This window comes from Arachis ipaensis, chromosome B5 (genome assembly GCF_059453495.1).
Source record: "Arachis ipaensis isolate K30076 ecotype BB chromosome B5, ASM5945349v1, whole genome shotgun sequence".
In the NCBI taxonomy this organism is placed as follows: Eukaryota; Viridiplantae; Streptophyta; class Magnoliopsida; order Fabales; family Fabaceae; genus Arachis; species Arachis ipaensis.
In genome coordinates this window covers 157,496,042-157,520,706 of record NC_142440.1, presented here as the reverse complement: position 1 = coordinate 157,520,706, position 24,665 = coordinate 157,496,042, and the positions used below count along the sequence as shown (strand labels likewise).

The following is a 24,665-nucleotide window of genomic DNA, read 5'->3' as shown; positions in this document are numbered from 1 at the left end:
CTTCTCTTTCTGTTCCAGGATTTGGTTAAAATCTCCAAAAACCAACCACGGCATGTTTTGAGATTGACCAAGCGAGCTCAAGAGATCCCATGATTTTTTCTTGTTGGCTGCATCCGGATTCCCATAGAACCCCGTAATCCTCCACTGCTGTCCAACTTCTGCTGCTTTTACCCTCATGTCTATATGGTTCAAGGACATTGATGATACTTCCAAAACAATAGAGCTATCCCACATAACCGCCAAGCCGCCCGCTCTACTTCTTCCTTCCCCTTCACAGTCAATCCCCGCAATGTTTCCCATTCCTCCTCTATTCCTAATACGATTTAATTCGTCAATCTTTCTCCTCGTCTCCATTAAGAATATGAGGTTGGGAGCTTGCTGTTTCAAGAGCTTGTTCAAAGCTCTCACTGCCCATGGGTTCCCAAGCCCACGGCAGTTCCAACTAATTATCTTCATGGGATTTGGCAGGGCTGCCCTGCAGCCTCTGCCTGTGTATTTTTGCTCCTTGCTTGGTAGCGTTTGCTGCTGCCTCCCATCTCCCTGTCCTCCATTTCTGTGTCTTCTTCTTTCCTCTTTTTATTTTGTTCTGGCTCTTTAGTTTTCTGGCATGTTATTCTTAGTGGAGCTTCTCTTGCCATCCTCTTCCATTTCTTTTGATTTTTCTGAAGTTGAGATTCCTCCTCGTCCTCTATTTTATCTTTGTCCTTCTTCTGTTCTTTTAGTTCCTTATCTACTTTCTTTCCTTTTTCTTTGTCTTCTTCCCCCTGATCTGTAGCCTCTCCGTTCGTCTCTTCGATGATAATGGTTTCAACATCTGCTGTTTGATGTGGTGCTTTCTCCCTGTTTGAGACTTTGCTTCCTTCCTTGTATTCTATGAATTGCTGGCTCTTTTCCTTCATAGTTAGCTTTGCCATTTTTTCTAACACCTCTCCCTTTCCTTGTTGCGTTCCTTTCTCAGTTTCTTTGTCTCCCGTTTTAGTTGGCTTCTCTTGTTCTGCTGATTGCTCCACCTTATTGCCTATTATATCTGCTCTTAGCCAGGCTCCCAGCCCTTTTTTTGAACTACTGGTGTGCTCTTCTTCTGCTTCTGCTATCTCACAGTTTGCTACATCATGTCCGATCCTGCCACAAAAGTAGCAAAATGTGGGCAGCCTTTCATATTTGAACTCCACCTTTGTTAAACCATCTCGCTTACTCCCCATGTTTAAGCCTTCTTTCAGTGGATCCTCTATCCTTATCATGACTGATGCTTTAAGAAAGTTTCCTTTTCCTGGACCCGCTGAGAATACATTGCATTCCATGACTTCTCCCACCCTAGCAGCGATTTTTCTTCCTAAAGTTGTTGTCTTACAATGCTCTGGCATGTTCCATATTTGAAGTTTAATTTCTGTTCTAGAGAGTAAAAGGAGTTTATACTTTGATTAGAATAACAAACAATGTAGCTTTCCCGGAAAGTGAAACACATTACAATCTCTGTTGACGTTGTTCCATTCAACAAACCCTCCAAACTTGAACCCAATCACCATTTGCCACGTCACTATGATGACCAACAAAGACAAAGACTCCTTGGTAAACACCACAAATCCTCGTAAATAATTCACTGTCGTTCAAAATTCAGATAATATTTAATTTGGTCCCTAAATTTTTATGCGAGTCTTAATTTAGTTCATGAAGTTTCAATTGCTTCTATTTAGTCCCCAAACTTTGTGAACATAAATCATGTTAGTTCTTGAAATAATTTTCAACGTACAAATATTAACAGAATACTGTCGTGACAGCTGGATGCCACACTAAATTTTGTAAAATGATGTCGTTTTGGTTTTGGCACTTAAATAACCTAAAAACAATATTCTAAATGGTGTTTATTAAAATTTTACCTAACAAAATAAGTAATACGATGCCGTTTTTGAGCTATTTAAATGTCAAAACCAAAACTGCATCATTTTACAAGTTTTAACGTGACATGTGATAGTCTACAACAACGTTCTATTAATGTTTTTATACTAAAAATAGTCTCAGGGACTAATATGAGATACGTTTATAAATTTTGGAGACTAAATAGAGGCAATTGAAACCTCAGAAACTAAATTAAAACTCGTATATAAGTTCAGGACCAAATTAAGTATTATCTCTAAAAAATTAGTCATCTAAGCCTCTGTCTAGAACAAGAATTAAAATGAGATAGGACATTGAACTTTATGTCTAAAATAGAAATCTTAGGATCTTCCTTTTTAAATACAATTGAAGTATTATATTTTAACTAATTATATATTTAAATACAACTAATTATATATTTTGTAATGTTAATAAACTAGAATTATAGATTAGAAAATAATAGCTTGAGATGGTTCAATACTTCATTATTAGTTTGAAAATTTTGAACAAAGAAAAATGAGTAGAAAACAGAAAAATATATAATAAGTTTTATAATACTAGATATGATATTTTATAAGAAAAATAATTAGAAATCTGAAACTCATGTTTTTGATTAATGGGAGTGGGGCACAGCACACGAACACACGTTTCTTAGAAGGTTTGATTTTAATTACTTGGTTAATAGTTAATGGTGTGCAAGTTACAAACTTAACTAGTAAACAGTAACTCCCCCTCTTCCTCCAAATCTAATCTACCTCTGCTTCCGCTTCCTCTCTCCAAATGAGAACTGAAAGACAACAACTTTAACATGTCTGGGAGTTACAGAGATCTAGAAGCTGGTGGGGCTAACAAGAACAACATGGCACCGATACGGAATTCCAACAGGAATTACTACTATGCTGCTCCTACTACTTCTACTACTGCTTCTCATCTTTATCATTCAGAAACCACTTGGACATCCTGGCTTGTTCCTATGTTTGTTCTTGCCAATTCTGTTGTTTTCATTGTCGCTATGTACATCAATGATTGTCCCAACAAAAATTCTGGTATTCGGGTTCGGGGTCATTGTGTGGCTACATTTCTCGGTAGATTCTCCTTTCAGCCTCTCTCTGAGAATCCATTGTTTGGACCTTCTTCCATAACGTAACAACTCTCATCACTGCTCTTCAATTTTGCTTCAATTTCAATGCTTTGTTCTTTCTCATTGTTTGTTGTTATTATTATTATTTTGGGAATTGTTGTGTTTTTGTTGATGTTGGTATTAATCTCATGATCTCAATTTGGTAGTATAGTCTAGCATTTCAGTTTAGATAAAAGTTCCTCTGGTTGTGTTTTGGCTTTGAAGTAAACATTATGTTTAAGAGTTTATTAGGTTTTCCAAAATAATGTCTTCAAAATAATGGAATGTTGTCCTTTGCTGCTCAATCCTCTTGTGAAAACTTGAACAAAGAGGATTGGATTTTCCATGGCATAATAAGTTGCAGTTATCTGAATTACTGATAATAGTAGTTGTGGAGTAGTCTAGTAATCAACTAATCATGTTCCTGAAGGACTTTTATTGATTGAAACTACTTTGTTTTCTTTTGATTTCTGAAGGTTGACTAAGATGGGAGCCCTTCAATGGGATAGTGTTGTTAATCATCATCAGGGATGGAGACTTATCACTTGCATTTGGTTACATGCCGGAGTTGTTCATTTGGCAGCAAACATGTTGAGCTTGGTCTTTATCGGCATTCGTCTCGAACAACAATTCGGGTTTGGTATGCTTCCTTTTCCCGAAGGGGTTATTTTGATCATCATGTTTCTAAAGAAAGACATAGATAAAACCATTGAACTTTAGTTTGTGTTATTCAAGATCAACACTATAGATGACTATATCCAACATTTTCATTTATATTTCGCAGTGAGGATAGGAATCATTTACCTGTTGTCTGGATTTGGTGGGAGTGTGCTCTCGTCTCTATTTATTAGAAACAATATCTCTGTTGGTGCTTCTGGTGCTCTTTTTGGACTTCTAGGAGCAATGCTTTCGGAACTTATTACTAACTGGACTATTTATACCAACAAGGTGATCACATTGGTCCAGTCTTATTTATCTGTTCTCTATGCTTAGGAGTTCTTTAAGTTGAAGAGTTAATTACATTCAAAGGACTTAGTTTTGAAACAATACTTGATTCTGTTTATAGTACAGTAGGCTCAATTTTCATTTGACTCACTTTTCTTCTTCTTCTGCATTTTGTAGGCTGCTGCATTACTCTCACTTTTGGTCATTATTGTCATCAATCTTGCCATTGGCATTTTGCCCCATGTTGATAATTTTGCTCACATTGGGGGATTCCTAACAGGATTTCTCCTTGGCTTTATCTTTCTTCCTCGTCCTCAATACGGTTGGCTAGAGCAGCAGCGTCTTCCTTCTGGTGTTCGCTTCAAGTCAAAATACAAGGCTTACCAATATGCTCTATGGCTTATCTCTCTTGTTCTATTGATTGTTGGGTGAGCTCCTTTCTAAAATACTTATTAGTAATGTTATTGTTTTTAGTGGTTTAGGCGATATTACCAACAGCATCGTTCTAATTGGAAAAATATACACTAATCTCCCTAAGATTTAGGTTATAAAACACTTAGTCCCTTTTGTTTTGTAAAACATGACATTAACTTGCTCAATGCATGGCCACTACGCAATGACATCTTTGGATCTATGTAGAATTGTGTTAGGCCTGCTACAACTAACGCAAAACTTCGTCACCTTCCAATGCATGGACACGACGTAGTGACGTCTTTGGTCCATGTAGCCGATGTCATTTAATGGGAAAAGGCTTCCCTAAGAAGATGACACTAACTTGCCCTCCGGTAAACTAGTATAGGCATGACAAATCAAGGGCAGTGCATGTAGTATTGCCTAACTTTACAAGAGGTTAATGTAGTTTACCCATATTTTTATTTCTTTCTTGGAAAAGGGAGAACGAGTTCTATTTAGTAGAACATTGTGAAGCTTGTTACTTGTTGATTAATGTACTTTCTACCAACCAATGCTGATTCCATCATTGGCTTTGCTGTGATTTTAATAGTTTGTGATTGATCTAATTCATGCGCTTCTGTAGTTATATCACAAGTGGTTGGATTGCAGGTTATTGATTGCTTTGGTGATGCTATTCCGGGGTGACAATGGCTATGATCATTGCCATTGGTGTCACTATCTAACATGTGTTCCAACTTCTAAATGGAAATGCAATGACAGTTAATAATGAAGGTTTGAAGGGGGCATGATCCTGTTTCTGTTCTTTTATGTATAGTTATATTAATAGCTTGGGAAATTCGTTTATTTTATTTTCTTTGCTAATGTCTTTAAAAATTGACTAATGGTTTGACTATGTGGACTTATGAATACTTCTACTCTTCTATTTTATATGCAAAGAAATTTATTTGTACATGAATTCATTTTCCAATAGTCTTCTGGGTCTTTAACTACAGAAAGCTGAAATTTACACTAGTAATGTGTATAATCATTTTTCAGTTTGTTACTTAACAAGTAACTTAAACTTAATATCATCTAATCCAAAACTTATAACGTGTATGGAACTTAAACAATCATCAAATCATGTCACCCTAAACTTATTACATATATGATATATGAATCTTAAAATCGAACTGAATTGCACAAAATTCAAACCATAATAATCGATTCTTAAAACCAAAACCAAAACCGTACACTCTTAACACTATAATGGTTTTGCTTGAAAGTATGAGAGGTTATATGAGAGGTTTGGTTCAGTGAATGAAGAGCCGCTATTTTTTTTCCCGTGTGAAATGATGACAAGATGCTTGAATTGTAGCTACCAAAATATATCACTATAAAGTGTAAAAGCTGTGAAATATAAATAGGGTTTATATTTTATGTTCCAGCCTACATGTTAAGATTATAAATTAATTTGCTAATGAGTAATAGCTCAAATGGCATAGTCTCTCCATATTCAATTAAAAGGTTGCGGGTTCGAGTCTCATATCTTTGGTAAAAAAAAAAGATTATAAATTAATTTTTTTCTTGTTAAAAATATAAAAAATATAATTTTTTAATATATTTATTAAAAAAATTTAAAACTTTCTACTAATAATAAATTTATCGTGTGTCCGTATTAGTTAAATTCATATAAATAAAAAAAATTACATATTAGCTTTATTGTTTTGAAAACCGAACCAAACTAGTCAGTTCAATCGGGTTAACCAGTAATCATAGGTTGGTTCGGTTAGATTTATAAACTGTTTGGCAAAAAATTAGTTAAAAAATCGGTCAAACTGGCGGTTAACCGGTGAATCTCCGGAACCGTCCAGTTTTTTTAAAGGTTTTTTTTGGTTCAGTGCACTCCTCCAAAACGGCAGTGTTTTATACCTTAAAAAAAAAAAAAACCATAAAATCCCAAATCCCCCAACGCAGCCCAGTCCCACTCCTCTCCTCTGAAACTGAAAAGGGAACAAAGAACCCTAGCAATAGCAAAATAGAAAACAGAATTGAAGAGTGGATCAAAGTGATTGAAGGTTTAAAATCTAATAAGTGCATCTGTTGAAGAATGTTTAAGACCTTAGGCAGTGGTTGATAGCATAAAATGGTAGCATTATCTTTGATGTTCTAGTATATTGTCACCTATGTTGTATATATAACTATAAATATGTTCAAGTCATACCATTCTTTTAAATGTTAATCAGAGCTTCTCTTGCTGAATATATTTACTTGAAAGTTTTCCTTGTGCCCACCACTTTTTGAAACACAAAACAGAGTTTTCATGTTGAAGCTACATCCTATATTTAGTTTGTACTTTATGGCTGGAAATTTTATGGAAGTGGTGGCAAAAAGGGTAAGTGCCTGCATACCTAGGACCTTTGCTGTTGTTCAAAAGTAAAAGATTTGATTAATTGTCATGACTCCATGATTTAGAAATCCTATATTATACATCTTTCATGCATTGCTTAGTGTTTTCCAACATGAATTGATGGTGCCTGCCTCACCTTATGGACAAAAAGTAGACTCACCAAGTTGAGGTAAACAATAAAATAAACTGCATTGATGAATGAGAGTAACATTTACAATAACAGAAAGTCTTAAGCAATAAACATGGACTGACTTGATTCAATTCAACTTAATGCGCCAAATTGTTTATGCTGGAATCAATTCTGAGTTGTTTATGCTATGATTTTGATTTTAAATTGTTTATGCTGATTTTTCTGATTTGTTGATTCTGGTTGTTTATTTTTCTGATCTGAGTTGTTGATGGTGCTGTGGTGCAGAGCTTCACTCCATTATTTATGTTGGAATTTTTCTTTGTTTATTCTGATTGAGTTGTTTATGCTGATTTTTCTTATTTAGATTTGTCATTTATGGGTATTTTGATTTTTATTGGTTATAAATTTTGATATTTGAAGATGTTTGTAAACTTTTAATGATAAATTATGGATAATTAGATAAAATTGTAAAATTTTAAATTTTATCGACTTAAAAATCATTAAATTTAAATATTTAAAATTATATATTAAATTTTTAATAATTTTATTTTATAATTAGTTAAACCGGTTGAATCTCAGTTGAATCTCGGTTGAACTTCTGAACCATTAAATCAGTTACTCTACCAGTTCATTGACCGATTCGATTCTCGCACCCTTGACTTTAAACATTAATGATTAATTGTTGACAATAATTTTGATGGTTCTCAACATTATTCAATTATTTAACCTAATATATAGGTACCTTAACCATAATTTTCACATAACTAACAATGCGTTTTTTTTTTGGTGACTGAAATAAATTAAACAAAGAAAAACAAAAGAAACAAAACAAGGAACTGCTTAAATAGAGGGACAGTCCCGTTTAAGACTACTCTTAAACTCCTTCCAAGGTGAAAGAAGCTCCACATGCGAAAGTTGTAACTTCATCGCCATCTTTGCCATAGTATCTGCCACCGTGTTTGCATCTCTCATAATCAAACGAAAGTCAACACGCCAATTCCAATGCATGATATCTCTTATTTTGAGCACCAGTGGATCAATAAACCCAAAACCATCTTGAGTAACAAGATTAAATGCTTCCACACAATCCGTCTCACAAATAACATCTCGTTGACCCACATCCCAAGCTAAGAGATATCCTCTCCAAATAGCAAACAATTCTCCTTGAAGAATACTATTACTCTCAATCATTCCCAAACACCCCCTTTGCCAGCTCCCATTACAATCTCTAATAACACAAGCAAAACCAACACTATCACCCGAACCAAAATAACTAGCATCACAATTAATCTTAAAAGTACCAATGGATGGGGGATTCCAAAAACCATTTAGAGTAGAGGGAAGGGACATACGTTGTAATTCAAAAATATTTCTAAGCTCCTTTTCTGAAGTTAATGCCAGACAAATGACTTTTTCCGGAGGCTAAGTTTCATGGGGATTAAAGATGTCGTTATTCCTTGCTCGCCATATCCACCAAAGTCCCGAAAAGAACTTGAACGGGTGCTCTCTGCTATGATACAAGAACCAGTTCTTCAAATCCAAAGGATGACAAGGAATATCCAACCTTTGCCAGACAAGCTGAGCTTTTGGACAATCCCGAATACAATGTATAACCGATTCCTGGCTAGAAAGACATCTTGGACACCTATCCGATGACGACATCCCTCTTCTAAAGCGAAAACTTGCAGTAGGAAGAGCCTCCTTAAGACACAACCAAGCCAAAAACTTATGCTTTTCCGGAACAAGCTGACGCCAAAGCCAAAGCCAATTCTCCCTCTCCTCCCAACCAAACAGCTGCTTACACAACCACAAGTAACCATTGCGTGAGTCATAGACTTTGGCAGCAGACCCACTCCAATACCAACCCACTTCCGGACCTGCTTGTTCATCTGGATTGTAAGAGAGAATATTATCTTTCAGATTTTGAGATAAAGGAGAATAAAGAGTATCCAAATGCCACCTACCAACCGACCAAATATCCTGTATCCGGAGATTCGAATCAGAAATGTGGACATAATCCATCTCATTAGATAACCGTCCTTCTCTCCTCCAGCTAGAAAACCAAAAATTCTGGTTCAAATCTCCAATACACCAAGCAAACCCATCCTTCAACACTTTCCAAGCCTTGCAAAGACACCTCCAAATGGGAGAGTCCTTGTTCTTAGGATAACTAAAACAGTCATATAGAGATGATCGGTATTTGGCATCCAATAATTGGACCCATAGCTTGTTTGGCTGCTGGAAAAAAGTCCAAACTAGCTTCCCAAGAAGAGAAATATTTACACAATAAGGATCTCTAATCCCCAAACCTCCATATTTTTTTGGAGTAACCAGTACCTTCCAACTAACAAGATTCAATCCTCTTCCATCAACTTGTCCTTTCCAAAGAAAATTCCTCATCATAGACTCCAATTTACTAATGATTCCTTTGGGAAAAATAGAGACCTGCATCTGGTACGTGGGAATAGCAGCGGCAACAGAATTAACCAAGCAGAGTCTACCAGCCCGATTGAGTAAACTCCCTTTCCAGCTTGCTAGCCTACTCCGAATCTTATCCAGGACACCATTGAAAGCTGAACGAGTCACTCTAGAATGGCTAAGGGTAACTCCAAGATACTTGCCCAAATCCTGGACAAATCTGATAGAGGATACCCCAGTGAAAACCTCTTTCCTTGTTGCAGAGACATTCTTGGAGCAAAGCGCTTTAGACTTCTCCACATTAATCTTCATCCCAGATGCTTTGCAAAAAGTCTCTAAAACCAACATCACATTTTGCACTTGTCTCTTTGTAGCTTTACAGAATAGAAGCAAGTCATCCGCAAACATTAAATGGGATATTCTTGGTCCCCCTCTAGAAATAGCAACCGGCTCCCACAAGCCCAAATCAACCTGATGACTAATAAAGCATGCCAGTCGCTCCATACACAACACAAAAAGATAGGGTGACATAGGGTCTCCTTGTCTAAGACCTCGACTAGGAGTAAAGCCATTCAGACGACTCCCATTCCAAAGAATAGATAAGGAAGAAGCAGTGACACAATTCATAATCAAATTAAGTGTAGGAATAGGAAAACCAAAGCTCTTAAGGGTATGAGCTAAAAACCTCCAGTCAACTCTGTCATAAGCTTTCTCCAGATCAATCTTAAAGGCCAGTGTGCCTTTCTTTGATTTAGTCTTCTTCATAAAGTGGAGGACTTCTTGAGCAATAATGATGTTGTCAGGAGTTCCTCGTCCCGGAATAAATCCTCCTTGAAGCGGGCCAACAATCTCTGCAAGATGAGGACGAAGCCTATTAACAAGGACCTTCGTGATGATCTTGTAAACTACATTGCAGAGACTAATCGGCCTGAAATCTTTCATAGATACCGGTGATTCAACCTTTGGAATGAGAACCAGTAAAGTCTCCAACATTCTCGGATCAAGAGTAACACCGGAGAATGCCTGCTTAACCATCTTCCAAACATCAAGACCAATGATCTCCCAATATTCTTTGAAGAAGAAAGCTTGAAACCCATCCGGACCTGGAGCTTTAAAAGAGTTCATGTGAAAAACAGCTGTTTTGACTTCCTCCATAGTAACTGGTGCCGTAAGATTATTGCAAGCTTCCTCATTCAGAGAAGGAAGAGGCACATCACCAAGGCAACCCAAATCAACATCATCCAAATGACAGAATAAGCTTTTATAGAAAGACTCTGCTTCTTGACTCAGAACTTCTGGATCAGTTTCCCACACTCCATCCTTGAGAAAAAGGCCATGAATCTTATTATGCTTCCTTCGCGCAAGAGTTTGAATATGAAAGAATCTTGTATTCCTATCCCCGAACCTTACCCACTGCTCTCTGGACTTTTGGAACCATAGGAGCTCTTCTTGCACTAGAGTATTATTATAATCATCAAGCAACTGTTGCTCTTTCTGACGCAAATAAATACTATCCACCACTTCCAAACGCTTTTGTAAATAATTAATCTGCTGCTCTAATTCACATTTCTTAACAAAAATGTTACCAAATACCTTCGAGTTAAACTCTAGTGAATTCTTCTGTACTTCTGAAAGCTTGCCATGAATTCCTCTATTACCAGACCACCATGACTGGTTCACAATATCTTTATACCCAGGATGAGTAGCCCAAGCAGCAACAAATCGGAAAGGTCGATTCCCTTTAGGCTGAGGACGACCTTTACAACGCACCAGAATAGGGCAATGATCAGACTGAAGCCTATTTAAAACTTCTGCATAAGCCTCTGGAAAGATAGATAACCAACTACTATTTATACAGACTCGATCAAGCTTTTTTGCCACGTCAACATAATTTTTCACCCTCCTGTACCAAGAAAACTGCCTCCCGATAGTCTTCAGATCAAACAAACCACTATCCCCTAATGAAGTAGCAAACATGTCTGCTCTTTGATGAGAAAATTGACAGCCCTTAGATTCATGAGAGAATTTGACTTCATTAAAATCACCAAGAACAATCCAAGGTCCTTGAAAAACCATGGATTGTGCAACAAGATAATCCCAAAGAAGAACCCTTTTATTAAATTGAGGACTGCCATAAATACCACTACACCTCCAAATTAAATTATCAAAGTGAACCTCAACAGTAACACCCTGATCAAAAGCATCAATGAACTTACAACAAACACCCTTCATAGAGGATAGAAACCAAATACCTCCCTTATGCCCCTGTGCCTCTACTATACCAACAGAGTGATACCCCAACCTTTCCCAAAATAATTTTAAATGCTGAAAAGGGGAGTGAGTTTCAACCACAATAAAGAAAACAGGTCTAAATTTCCTAACAAGTTCCTTACAATGCACCCGGGCTAACTTATTAGAAGCACCCCTAATATTCCAAACAATCATATTTAAACTATCCATAAATAATAGGGACAGAATAAATAAGAACATAAACTCTAAACAGAATCACCAACCTCAATAGGTGGTTTGTCCTGCGGTACTGGCACACTCTGATCCTCAATAATTGCCACCTTTGGACCCCCTGACACTGCACTTGCCATGCTTCCATCTACTAAGGTTTCCTCCGTTGTGCCACCATTTTTATCAACTGGCGAGTTCTGCAAGGAGGAAGGCCGAGGACGCTTCCGTAGAGAAATTCCACGACGTGCAGGAGTTCTGCGCGATGGAGATGGCGCAATTTCATGTTTTTCTTGCTTCCCCATCCTAATGCCAGTTGATTTGCCTCCATCACCATGCAAATTGGGCCTTGGAACCCTTCTCGAACCAAACTTGTGCTGCTTTCCATCTTGGTCCTTCAAACCTGATGACTGGCCCATTGTAAATTTTTTCTTACGCAGCACTTGTTGCCAGCCCTCTCCATCATCCATGCATGCCTCATTAACAAGACCATCAGGCACGTGAGGAGCCAATGATTCCGTAACCACATCATTCCCTTTAACAACTCCTAATTTCTCACCCAAATCACGAGCTTCTGATTCAACTTCTTTTTGAATCTCATGATTGTTGTGTGGCACTAGTGTTGGGGCTTCATTATTTTTTCCATCACCAAAGGAATTTATGTTTCCTTCCAAGGACTCCTTCTCCATGCACAACGATTTATCATGCCCATACCGTGCACAAGTAGCACAAATCAACTGTAAACTCTCGTACTCCACTTCATAAGTCACACCCTCCACTATAATATGTTTGATTACAGGCAACTCAAGATTAATTTGAACACAAGCTCGGGCATATTTTCCTCTTTCTGCGAGCTTAGTAGCCAAATCTACTTTCATCGGAATCCCAATTGCAGAAGCAATTCGCAGCATTGCTTGTTCCTGGTAGCACCAAATTGGAAGTCCCGAGACTCGAATCCATACCAGCGTTGATCCAAAGGATTTTTCGCATGGCCTAAAATCCACATCCCATGGCTTTACTGCAACATAGTGACCGTCTATCAACCACGGGCCACCAAGAATGACTTTCTCACGATCCCCAGCAATATCAAATTTAACCAAAAAATATCCAAATCCCACATCCAACAAATCAAACCCTCCTTTGATGCGCCATACTATCCGGAGCTTATGCATGAGAGCCGTGTAGCCATAATACTTATCCAACACCTTGATCACGATGGCTTCCTTATAAGGTTCAGCTAGACAGCTCTTTGCCTCCTTGGTAAAACTGACACTTGGTGGACGAGAATCACCCTGCTTACCTGTCACCGTTGCGATACCATCCCCAGATAAAGACCCTACTAATGCAAAGGCCTTAGACTTTTCTGCACCAATGACTTTATCTCTAAAAGAGACCTTGGATGGCTTTCCTAACCCCTCTCGAGAAGAACCCTCCTTAACACCGGATACACACCCACCCACGCTCTCCCCCTTATCTCTTCCGATGGCATGGCCATCTTCCTCACCGTGTTTCACCCTCAACCGCTCGCCCCCGCTTTCTCCTTCTCTCATTCTCTTTGAGTACGGAGTACGTACTCTTTCTCTGCTAGGGTTTTTTCGAATGGATCACGTTTTGAACTAACAATGCGTTTAGTTTGTGTTTTTATTTTTTTGTTATTATTTTTTTTTAAAATAAAAATAATAAAATTCTGTTTTTATTTTTTATAATTTGTAAAAAAAAGTAATGAAATTGAAAATAGAACGGACCAAAGGAACTCGCTTTACTCTCTCAGAACAGTAGAGAGTAGAGACACGGAAAACAGAGATAACAGTAAGGATACTCCAGCAGCCTCGAAGAAGAAATCCAAAGCTATTGAATATCCTGAAGCAAAAGCAACACACTGCGTTTCATTCCTTTTTCGATTCAAGGTCAGACCATCTTCTCCTTCATGAATTCGTATCTATAGTATCCAATTTCTGACTAGGTTTGTCTTCGTTCCATGTTTTATATTGGGATGTATGTAATAATGTGCAGTATCTATAGTATCCAATTTCAGCCTCTGTCTTCTATAGGCAAATCATGTTACTCAAACTCCTTAGGAGTTAGTGTTCATGTGCAGTATGATGTATGTAATGATGTGGAGCAACTTTTTTACAAGGGGAGAATCATAATCTGATAACCTAATTTGTCTGGTGTAAAATTTATTAGAGGATAAGATATGGGAATAAAATTTTTCAACAACTAACTTAACTGTTTTTGTTGAATTTATTAATGAGCAATGTATATGATCAGTAAATATTATCATTTTTTACCAGCACTTGGCCTGAAATAATTTGCACCCTTATTTACATGAATTTTGCAGATAAGAAGCATATAGTTTGCACCTATATTTACCAGAGTTTGCACACATGAATCAATACAGTTTGCACCCACATTTTTTAGAGTTTGCCCACATGAATTAATAAAATTTATTTGTTAAAGACAATTTAGTATTTGTGCTGGTCAAATGATGACTAAAACTATTAAAGATTGCTGGCCACCAAGAGTTTCTCTTTATTAATTACTCTTTCTCATGATAATACACATTTCTTTGGTTGAAAGTAGAACAGAAGTGGAGACTATGGAACAAGAAAGGGAGAGAAATGGGCGATTGTGTTGCCTGTGCAGTGGGAGGGCCGCCTTGAGAAGGCCGAAAACCCTCCAACAGTTATGCAGGGAGTGCTTCTTTCGGGTCTTTGAGGACGAGATTCACCAAGTCATTGTCTCCAATGGCCTCTTCACACGTGGGGAGCGTGTGGCAATCGGTGCTTCAGGCGGCAAAGACTCCACAGTCCTGGCCTATGTGCTAGCTAAGCTTAACCAAACCCATGACTATGGCCTCCATCTCTTCCTGCTCTCTGTTGATGAGGGCATCACCGGCTACCGTGATGACTCCCTTGAAACTGTTCACAGAAACCAAATTCAGTATGGACTGCCTCTCAAGGTTGTCTCTTACAAGGACCTCTATGGTTGGACCATGGATGAAATTGTTGCCACCATTGGTAAAAAGAATAATTGTACCTTCTGTGGTGTCTTCCGTCGGCAGGCCCTTGATCGTGGTGCTGCACTCTTGAAAGTAGATAAGCTCGTTACCGGTCATAATGCCGACGATATTGCAGAGACAGTTCTCTTGAATATACTTAGAGGAGATATTGCTAGGTAGCTTCTTATCTTAGCTTTTCCCTTTGAATTCACGCCGGTCGTTGTGATGCTTGTCTCTCTTTGTGATCAGATTGAGTAGATGCACTTCCATAACCACAGGTGAAGATGGGCCCATTCCCAGGTGCAAGCCTTTCAAGTATACATACGAGAAGGAGATCGTAATATATCCTTTTAGTTAGTTAGTTGAACAAGCTAATCTTATTCGTAAAAATATTTGTTGGTTCTTGTCACCTTTCTCCAACTGCAATGCAAATTTGCGAATCCTTGACTCACTTTGATGTCTCTCACGTATGCATATTTCAAGAGGCTCGACTACTTTTCCACTGAATGTAATGTTTATCATTCCCTATCATAGTTAGTACCATTCCGATTAAACTCTATAACATAATACTATATATTCTCTCAATACCCCACAGGCATCTATTCTCCAAATGCTTATCGTGGTTTTGCCCGAGAGTTCATCAAAGATTTGGAAAGACTCAGGTGGGTTTATTGTCTAGGTTGCTGCTCGTGCTTGATAGGCTATTTTTTTTCTTTCTTGTGTTGAAATTGGAATATTAATGGTTTCCTCTTGAAATGTAGACCTCGGGCGGTTCTCGACATCATTAGATCGGGTGAGAATTTCAGGATATCTACAACTGCAAAAATGCCAGAGCAAGGAACATGTGAACGGTGTGGTTATATTTCTAGCCAGGTATTACCTTCAGTGTGCCCCATTGGATGAATATCAGATCTCAGGGAAACTTGTTTCATATATAAATGATGCATTTCAACAAAACCTGATGTTTCTTTTTGTGATATTTTAAGTACTAAGATATAGATTGATCATAGAATGGACTAACCTCCACTCTGCCTAACTTTCTTTCACAAAAAAGATATACCTGTTAGATATAGTTGTTTCCTTTTATATTTTAACATTCAATTTTCAGTTTGTTTCATATTTGGATTGCCTAGATGTTTGGGTTTTCACTTTATCAGCTGATTGACAATATTTTTCATGTACAGAAATGGTGTAAAGCTTGTGTCCTTCTTGACGGATTGAATCGAGGTTTGCCTAAGCTTGGAATTGGACGAAGTCATGGTGTCATTGGTGCATCCGGGGACAGAAATGAAAGGAATGGTGGAAAGACCATTGAGAGTAAACAATGTGGAACTCTAGACTTCTAATTTTACATATATGACTACAATTTATCATGTATCAATGAACAAATTAAGAGCATGGAAAAAGTATCTAAGGGGACAGGATTATAAGTTAGGCCTTGCATATCTGAAATTATAGATTAATAATCCCTTCATAAAATTACATGGTGGCTATGATACGTAGTTTTGGAAGAGAATTTGAACATGATTCGAGTGTTTTTGGTTAAGAGTGTCGAGATTAATGGCAATCATCAAGAAAGCAAGAGAGATGGTTGGTAAAAAAAAAAGTTATTTGTTCATTTTTGAGGATTTTTTTTTTCTACAAGAGTACAAGTCAACTATTGAACTACTTACAATCTAAAACCACTGTCATACAAATAAAAACCAACCAAAGCAAAACAAAACAATGCCTCTCCTTTCTTTCTTCTTTTTTCTCTTCTCTTTTTTTTTTTTAATGGGAAGAAAGAGGGTAGAGATAATAAAATTCACCATAAAACTTGAATAATCTTAATTTGGTACTCCCAATTCAGTTAAATTGGCTTGAGGTAGAACTTGGGTTAGGCCTTGCATCCCAAGGATTCTGAAAACTCCTTCTTGTTGAACCATATCTCTCAAACTCAAGCCTTTGCCTTGGAGCACTTTGTGACCTAACCTTAGCTCTTGAAGATTCAGTGTTAGCCATGTAGCTTGGGTGACTAGTATATCCATTGAAGAAACCCCAAGAACACTCGCTCTTTGTTGGTGTGAAAGGGCCTCTCCTTCCACCATTACTGAGCCTAGATGAGGCCGAAAATGCTTGGGGACTATTCTCTGCGGTTCTTGAAGCCATCACCACTTCTTTTCCTTTGTGGAATCTAGGAGAACCTAAGGGCAACACTTCCCTAGATGAGAAACTTGTATTTAGCGCTTTCGAGGAACGTTTCGATGGAGATTCATATGCCATGAGAAAGTTGTCGCTGTAATCTGGAGCGAAATAATGTTGTGGTGCCTTGAATGAGCTGCTACTGTTATTGTGGGAATTCATGTGTGGCTTCCAAGTATCAACTTCAAGAATCTTGTCACTCTTCTCGTCATCTATGTGCCCGTTTTTCTTTGAAGCATTGCCAGTTTGGCTCCACGCACTTTGTTCCATCCAACTGTCTAACCAACTGGAACCGAATCGGGCTCTCTCTAACTCAATGTCCCTAAAATTTGAATTGGAACAACATCTCTGCAAGTCAAAATGGCCAATTCATCATTCTAAAGTAGTACAATAGAAAACTTTTGGTTACTTAGAGTTCCCTATAAATTTTTGTACCTTGAGGATAGAAGATCCATCAAATTTCGTACTATAGGCACGAAGTGGATACTCATACTCTTCAGGAACCTGCAATTAATCATGAAAATGAAAAACCTGACAGATTGTGATATAATCATAAGCTATTCTTTGCATAGTAGTTCTCATCTCAAAAGATACGCACATTCCAACCTAAAAGCCAAATTTTACATTAACCTTTGTTTGAAACATGCAGTTTGTGACAGGGCATAAAGTAAAGTACATTGTTAAGGAGTTAAGGATAACATAAACAAGTTAGCAACAGCTTGTTAAGATAAGAAAAAGGACAACAAATTAAGAATAATTATAAATAAATAAATAAACATGTTTAGGCTTACAGGGTAATGAGAAAGTGAAGACTTGAAAGAAGGCATGTTGTCAGACAAGTGCACGCGACTCGCACGTGCACGAGCCTGGAGGCGCACCAAAGTTTGCATGCGCCTCAGCATATCCGCACTCTGCTTCCTCACAATGTGGCCTCTCACCAGTGCTTGTAACTTCACCAATGCTTTAAGTGCTCTCAATGCCCTCCTTGCCTTCAACATTCAAAAGATCCAAGAAGAAATGAATAACTGAATTAGGCAAATTAAGTATAGGATTAACAATATCATATTTTAATTAAATATATATCAAAAGAGCTGGTAGAAGAGGGTTGTCCAAATTAAATATTATGATTCCCATTTGTGAGATCACTACCATGAGTCTAAAACAATAATAAGATATACAAGATAGGGTACTATAGATAAGCATGGAATGTCAAAAAGGTATAGAATATTAAAAGCAAAGGAAAAGGACATTAGAGAGAGAATGGTGGGTTAGGGGGTTATGGAGGTAATGATTAAGAAACACAAATACATAGTGTAAAGTCACCCCTTATTGATATATCATTCCTTGTGTCACATTCCCCACCTTGACATGACACGAAATAATGAGCATGATGGCAAAAGGAGAAGACATATATAAATAACTAAGGTTAATTAACATAGTAGCCTTGCTATGTTTGAACACTATAAGAAAAGAAAGTAATGCTTTACAGCCTAACATGTTACTATAATAGTATCCTTAACAAGTGTTTACTTCGTTCAAGTTTCACGTGAAGGTTAGAACATCAACTTTTTCCCCCCTTCAAAAAAGTAAGTAAATTAGTAAACCCTTTTGGTTTTCACTTGTCAAATGACAAGAAACAACTTGTTCACAAATCACAAATCATAACCTTTTCATACCCCTTACCCAACCAAAATGAACGGTAGTTAGTAGTTACCATCATGCACGTGAATCTCCTATTCTTACATTCACTTATGAGTAAAAGACCAAAAATAACACATAAAAGGCCGAATGTATTTGTCAAATATGTTCCAAAAATGAATTCTGGTTGACATATTCATCCGATCAATAATTTGACTTTTTGACAGGATTATTTTGTTAGATAATTAAAACTTTGCGTATAAATCAGACAAATATTCAATTTTTCATGGATCGATTTTCCTTATCTTTCAATACTATTTTAACACTTCACTCTTTTAGTAATTAGTAAAAGAGAAATAATATTTGCATCACTTCACTCTTTTATACAATAAAGTAGCTAGCTAGCACCTAAGACATGGATGATGATGCATGGGTTGGCGCATGGAGGGCCACTACAAGTTGGGTGTTATTTTTGGGTACAAAGGGACATTCTAATTTGGCAAAAGGAAAGTAAAGTATCATAAGTAGCCAAGTATGTGGGGCCAATCTTAACTAAGATGACAATATTCACACACAAGGCTCCCATTTTTCCCAGTTAGATTTTATTGGCTTCACCTACTCTACAAGCCCTTTTGGTATGAATGAATCATATAATTCCTAGATTTCTATCACACAATCCTAATACTAGTAGTCTAGTACTACTCTCTTCCCATTTCTCACTGTAAAACCATGAGGACCAACATCACTTACAATGGGGTCCCAACTCCCAAGTACAGGACACAGGGCAGAACAAAAACACAATACACGAAATAATGCAGCTAGCATGTGACAACAATACATGTGGCACTCAATACTGTGATTTCATTTAATGAAAAAAAAATTAAGATAAATTAAGCACTACTAGTCTTCATTAACTGTGGTCCCTTTTCAGAAAGAGACCTTACTTCACTTCAATTCCTACCAATGCTCATCTTACAACAATTAGTATTATCTTTGGACAAGGGTTAACTTCATCACCACATGATAAGATAAACCAATGTTTTATATAATAATAATAAGAGAAAAACGTAGTTTGATGACCAAATATATTGAAATGATAACATGCACAAAATTTGTCGGCGCATCCGAAAGCGCGGACAAACAAAATGAACTTTCCAGAATCCAACCATCAACAAAAGTTTTATTCAAAGCATATTGCTTAAGAATATATATTAAAAAAAGTGATTAGTAACACAATTTTTTAAAAAAATAAATTTCTATAAAAACACTTTTACTTATTATGTATTTTTAACCAGCAATTTCTGAAGGAAATTAAGGGCCTGCCTAAGAAATCAACCATTTTTTTTAAAACTAATAATCAAGAAATGAAAAGTAAAAATAAAGTTGATTGAATGTTAATCGAAAATAATTGGATACTAGATTTCTTCTCAGAAAATAAAAACTCTTATCTAACAAACATCAACAATTAAGAGAATTTGGTATAAGATTTTAACTTTCTCCGAAGCAGGTAATTATTAACTTTGGGTCCATTAACTTTCTCCCAAGATAATAATAATATTCGGAAAAACGAAGATAGATGTGACATTTTGAAATTTGATTATCGCAGCCACAGAGAAACAGTTTAAAAAATATATAAAATACGATTATACTAATAATAATTAGAAACTCCCTTCAATTAAAAAATTGATTAACAAACGAAAAGTGAGCATACATCATGATTCACAGAGTGTGTCAATATGTTTGAAATTAGTAGTCCCGCTAAGAACACATAATAATAATAATAATAATAATAATAATAATAATTCCAATGAGTTATAGCTCAAATGTCATAGTCTCTCGATACTCAATTAAGAGATTGTGGGTTCGAGTCTCCTATCTTTAGTAAAAAAAAATAATAATAATATAATAATAATAATAATAATAAATATTATTTTGAAAAAGAAGAAGAGGTGAATCCAGAAAACCATGCAAAGAAAAAACAAGAAAAAACTCAGCATAACAACATTATTCTATGTTCATGATTCCGAGGACATTCTGGTAAAAAAAATAAAAGCTGAAATTTACCAAGTAACCACGGAACGCCGACTGTATTTTCACGGCGGCGATTTCCTCCGCCAGCCGGAGTTGAACCTGCGCCGGCGTGGCGGCCCCGCCGCCGCTGGTGAGCCTGACAACCTCTGCTGCGGCATGTGCGGCTGCGAGAGCTGCCTCAGCTACGGCGGCGGTTGCGGCGGCGACGGCGATGGCGTGCCTGTTGGGGTCCAAGTTGTCGGTGAAGTTGTCATAGCCGTTATTGTTGTTGGATTTGTTGTCTCTGGTGCTTTGTTTCACAAAGCTCCAGCTCCGTTTTTCCTTTCCCGGCGGCGGAGTATGGTGGTGGTTCTTCTTTCCTCCGCCGCCGAAGAGTCGCCGGAGAAACCCCATAATGATATGTGTTTTCCACTCTCAGCTCATTAGTAGAAAATTTTGACTGAGAAAGAGAGAGAGAAGGAAGCAAGTAAACGAAAAGAATTTAGATTTTAGAATGAAAGATTATTTACTTTTTTGGAGGACAAGGAGATTGGAGATAGAAGAGTTTGGGGAAGTGTGGAACTCTTATATGGAGTTTTGTGTGTTTTCTTTTTGCAGAGATTTGGATTTGGGAAGTGGTATCATGTTCAATGGTGTAAGCCCACGCGCTATTATAAGAGTTTGGTGCCACGCGCTGTTTGAATTGGGAATTTACTGTGCTGAATGCTGATATCAAAATTGAATAGTAATGGAGTAAAGCAATAATAGGCTTTATATGTGTTATACTTCATTCCTTCCAAATAAGCATAAGGAATAATCAAACAAATCCAATTGGCAAGAAACATGTCACTTGAATAGTAATAATACTATAGTTTAACGTAAATTAAGTGAATCTAATAAAATACTAGTGTTTCTTTTGGTTCATTGTAAAACTAGCACTTGAAAGTTTAATGGACAATGAAAAAGTCTTAATCTACTCCCTAGTCTCAACTATGATAAATTTAGAGTCTACCCAGGTCTATAGCCGAAAGGCTTTATAGTTACATCCATACTGAATTGTCCAACATTCTCATATTTTAAATTTAAGCAACATTAATTTAAACCTTATATTAAAATATACTACAATGTTGTGAATTGGTAGAGTAAAAAGGTCAAACCCATCAAAATCATCACCATCATATATATATACACACACATCAAAGAAAGAAGATGAAAGCTTTTAATATATCAAGAGTGGACTTTTAATTCATTGCAGAGTAGTAATTGAAAATCCAACTTTTCTTGCTCATGCAATTGACAATTAAACTTGATGAATACTTCAATTGTCATGGCGTAAGTGGGGCTATTTAGGGTGGTAGAAGAACCGGACCTACACACATTAAATTCATGAAAAACAACAAATAAGTATTAAGTCAGGGTCCAATTTTTGTACAGTGCACTCATCCATCAAGATGTAGCATCCCCCTGTCCCAACAAGGAAATTTCCAAATAATACTTTCAATATGATAAAAAATATATGTGGAAGAATTAGTATAGTTTTGTTTTTGGGTTGGGTCAGTTTTATCATTTCCCAAAACAACAATAATTATGTCAATGTTTATATATGTCACAGCCCATCTTATTATCATTGCTAAAATGCTAATTCCCTAATGTTATTTTATGTACCATACTTATACCTTTGATTATTTTAATAAATGAAATAAAATATCTCATTGATTGCTTACTCTTGTTTTATTTATTTATTTATTCTATTATTTTACTTCTTATTACATTTTTCATAAATGATGTTATAGTATAGTCCTTCAAAAGGTACAAGAAGAAACTATCTTAACTTGTTGGATAAAAGATTACAGAAATCTTCTTTATGTTCATTGAAACATTAGGAGTGGAGAAAATAAATGGCTTCTATTCTTCGGTCATTAATGGCTTCCCATTTCTTGGTTGAAATTTGTGACACCCTAAATCATAAGGAATCTAAATGTGGCATAGCCCCACAGGTACAACTTTGCAGAGCATGGAATTGCACTAGTTTTTCATGTACTAGACCCTTAAATTGTACTCCTCCCTTAAGTTAAACATTGAGGGGGCCTAACATGGTATTTAATATTGGACCCAATGCTTCTTCCAGGAACAACCTCACATACCCTACTTTGATTAGAAAATAAGCTATTTTTCAATCCATTTGTTTAATGACCCAAATAAAATAGACCAAAAACTCGTGAAAAAAAAAAACAGACAAAAAAAAATGATTTTTTGTCATGCTCCAATGCTCGTATATACCTTCAGTTTTTTCTTTGTTAATAATATTCTTATTATTATCCTTCGTTAATAATAATAAGTTAATAACAATGTATAAATTACCAAAAAATATATATATATAATAAGTATTAAGAATTCGAATTTCACCTATTATTATATGTAGTAATCTATTGTCCAGCAATATACCTTTAAATGAAGTCTATATCCGCAACAGATTAATTTTTAACTTGTTGATTTGGGAGATCTATAAAAAAAAAAGTATATTAAACTAATTGAAGGCAGTTCAGTTGATATAGTAATTATGATAAAGTATATATATATGGTTTTATTTTATTAATTTATTTTTTGATGAAGGTATTCCTTCACAGAGAGAGAGAGTTTGAATACGCTATTGTAACCTATGAGTCATTTGGTTCTAAAGTTTGCCGAAAATTCTAAAGAATAAATATAGGAATCAATTTTCAATTAAACTTTTAACCTATTTTTTGAGAGTTTAAAATTAGGAATTATGATTTACAAATTAAAATAAAAAATAAGTTATCATATGGTCACCGATATGATTTTTTTTTTTATCATATTTCGTTTCATTTGGTTGCGTCATTGAGAGAATGCGCTCATCACATGCAAATAATTATCGATCCCAAATCATATTGATATGGAAATCATATATTATTGCATTGTTTCCCATAATGTATTATGTTTCTAACAAAGTGTGCAATTGCTGGAGACATTTATCTTCATAATAATCTAAATGGCTCAGATTCAGAACGAAAACTTCAGCAAAAATCAAATTTAAAAAAAAAAAAAGACATTGTCAAGAGTCTTCAGCATTATTAATTCTCTCTTATAATTATTATTCATCTCATTGCATGCATGCATCTTCATATGCACTAATTCGCACCTACAAAATACACGAGACATGAGTGAGATATATCAAAAAAATTAAAGTCTTATTATAAAGAAGTAAATTAAAATAGAGTAAGAATATGTAGATACCTTATTAGAGAGAGAGAGTGAGTTAATTAATTGGCGCAACCAAGGGTTGGAAGATTACACTTAGAGCGCAATTGAGAACCAATCCTAATAGTGCTGCAAAGACATTCAGTGTCAACAGATCCGAGAGCATTGCAGCACCCAGCATTTGGGTTTGTGTTGGATGAACCAGGCACCACAAACGGTGCACAAACGTTTAGGTTACTCAGCTCGTTCGAGCATGTACCTCTCTGACTCTGTGCCTTAGCCATTCCTCCTGTCGCCACAACCAACATCAACATCAATGCCATTTGTGACTTTAGAGACAACAAACACTTCATTGATTCCATGCCTAGGTTAGCTTATTAATTGCTTTCTCTCCTTCTGACTCTTAATTAATGGGATTTCATGTCTCAATTTATAGTGTTAAGTTTGCAAGTTAATTAAACATTGGTGTTATGTTTCATGAGTCACCTACCTAAGAGGATATTCAGTTACACAATTCAAAACATACAACATTGGTGTTTTTTTTTTTTTTTTTTATTACCAAAGATAGAAGACTCAAACCCGCAACGTCTTAATTGAGTATGGAAAGACTATGCCATTTGAGTTATAACTTACTGGCTACAACATTGGTGTTTTCATGGTAGGTTTTGTGGCATGATATAGACTTCTAATATAATAATTTTTCTGAACATCTTTTTTTTAATACTAAACGAAAAACGAAGATAAAGTGTAATTAATTATTTGTATATTTAATCATTATTAGTTTAAAATGGCATTGAGTTAGGATTTAGGAATCAATCATCTTTCTTTTCAAGTGTTCTTTTTGTTTTTGCCATCGATATTCAATTTTGCT

The 24,665-nt window shown here is 36.2% G+C and overlaps 5 protein-coding genes across 7 annotated transcripts; 2 read left to right on the top strand and 3 right to left on the bottom strand.

Moving 5' to 3' along the window:
- Window positions 1-2,555: 2,555 nt before the first annotated feature.
- Window positions 2,556-5,306, top strand: LOC107644809 (RHOMBOID-like protein 2). Its single transcript, XM_016348736.3, has 5 exons — window positions 2,556-3,018; window positions 3,472-3,635; window positions 3,780-3,943; window positions 4,118-4,368; window positions 5,003-5,306. Exons 1-5 carry the CDS (start codon window positions 2,684-2,686, stop codon window positions 5,115-5,117), a joined length of 1,029 nt encoding a protein of 342 aa, XP_016204222.1. The 5' UTR covers window positions 2,556-2,683; the 3' UTR covers window positions 5,118-5,306.
- Window positions 5,307-11,674: 6,368 nt separating this feature from the next.
- On the bottom strand, window positions 11,675-13,295 carry LOC148566371 (uncharacterized). Its single transcript, XM_088487673.1, has one exon. It carries the CDS (start codon window positions 13,293-13,295, stop codon window positions 11,784-11,786), a length of 1,512 nt encoding a protein of 503 aa, XP_088343799.1. The 3' UTR covers window positions 11,675-11,783.
- Window positions 13,296-13,465: 170 nt separating this feature from the next.
- On the top strand, window positions 13,466-16,225 carry LOC107644808 (cytoplasmic tRNA 2-thiolation protein 1). 3 transcript variants are annotated; one of them, XM_016348733.3, is made up of 7 exons: window positions 13,466-13,652; window positions 14,329-14,922; window positions 14,996-15,088; window positions 15,214-15,254; window positions 15,342-15,408; window positions 15,508-15,619; window positions 15,931-16,225. In XM_016348733.3, the coding sequence occupies exons 2-7, from the start codon at window positions 14,345-14,347 to the stop codon at window positions 16,090-16,092; spliced, it is 1,053 nt and encodes a 350-aa protein (XP_016204219.1). In that variant the 5' UTR covers window positions 13,466-13,652; window positions 14,329-14,344; the 3' UTR covers window positions 16,093-16,225. The 3 variants fall into 3 exon arrangements, with proteins under 3 accessions (XP_016204219.1, XP_016204221.1, XP_016204220.1); XM_016348735.3 differs by having other exon boundaries at window positions 13,472-13,652; window positions 14,334-14,922; XM_016348734.3 differs by having other exon boundaries at window positions 13,476-13,652; window positions 14,326-14,922.
- A 116-nt stretch (window positions 16,226-16,341) lies between these two features.
- LOC107644807 (protein IQ-DOMAIN 24) lies at window positions 16,342-21,364 on the bottom strand. The gene is made up of 4 exons (XM_016348732.3): window positions 20,630-21,364; window positions 17,719-17,916; window positions 17,363-17,431; window positions 16,342-17,275 (listed from the first exon to the last, which is right to left on the bottom strand). Exons 1-4 carry the CDS (start codon window positions 20,987-20,989, stop codon window positions 16,592-16,594), a joined length of 1,311 nt encoding a protein of 436 aa, XP_016204218.1. The 5' UTR covers window positions 20,990-21,364; the 3' UTR covers window positions 16,342-16,591.
- Window positions 21,365-23,856: 2,492 nt separating this feature from the next.
- On the bottom strand, window positions 23,857-24,156 carry LOC107641515 (protein MEN-8-like). The gene has a single exon (XM_016345002.3). It carries the CDS (start codon window positions 24,154-24,156, stop codon window positions 23,857-23,859), a length of 300 nt encoding a protein of 99 aa, XP_016200488.2.
- Between the last annotated feature and the right edge of the window lie 509 nt (window positions 24,157-24,665).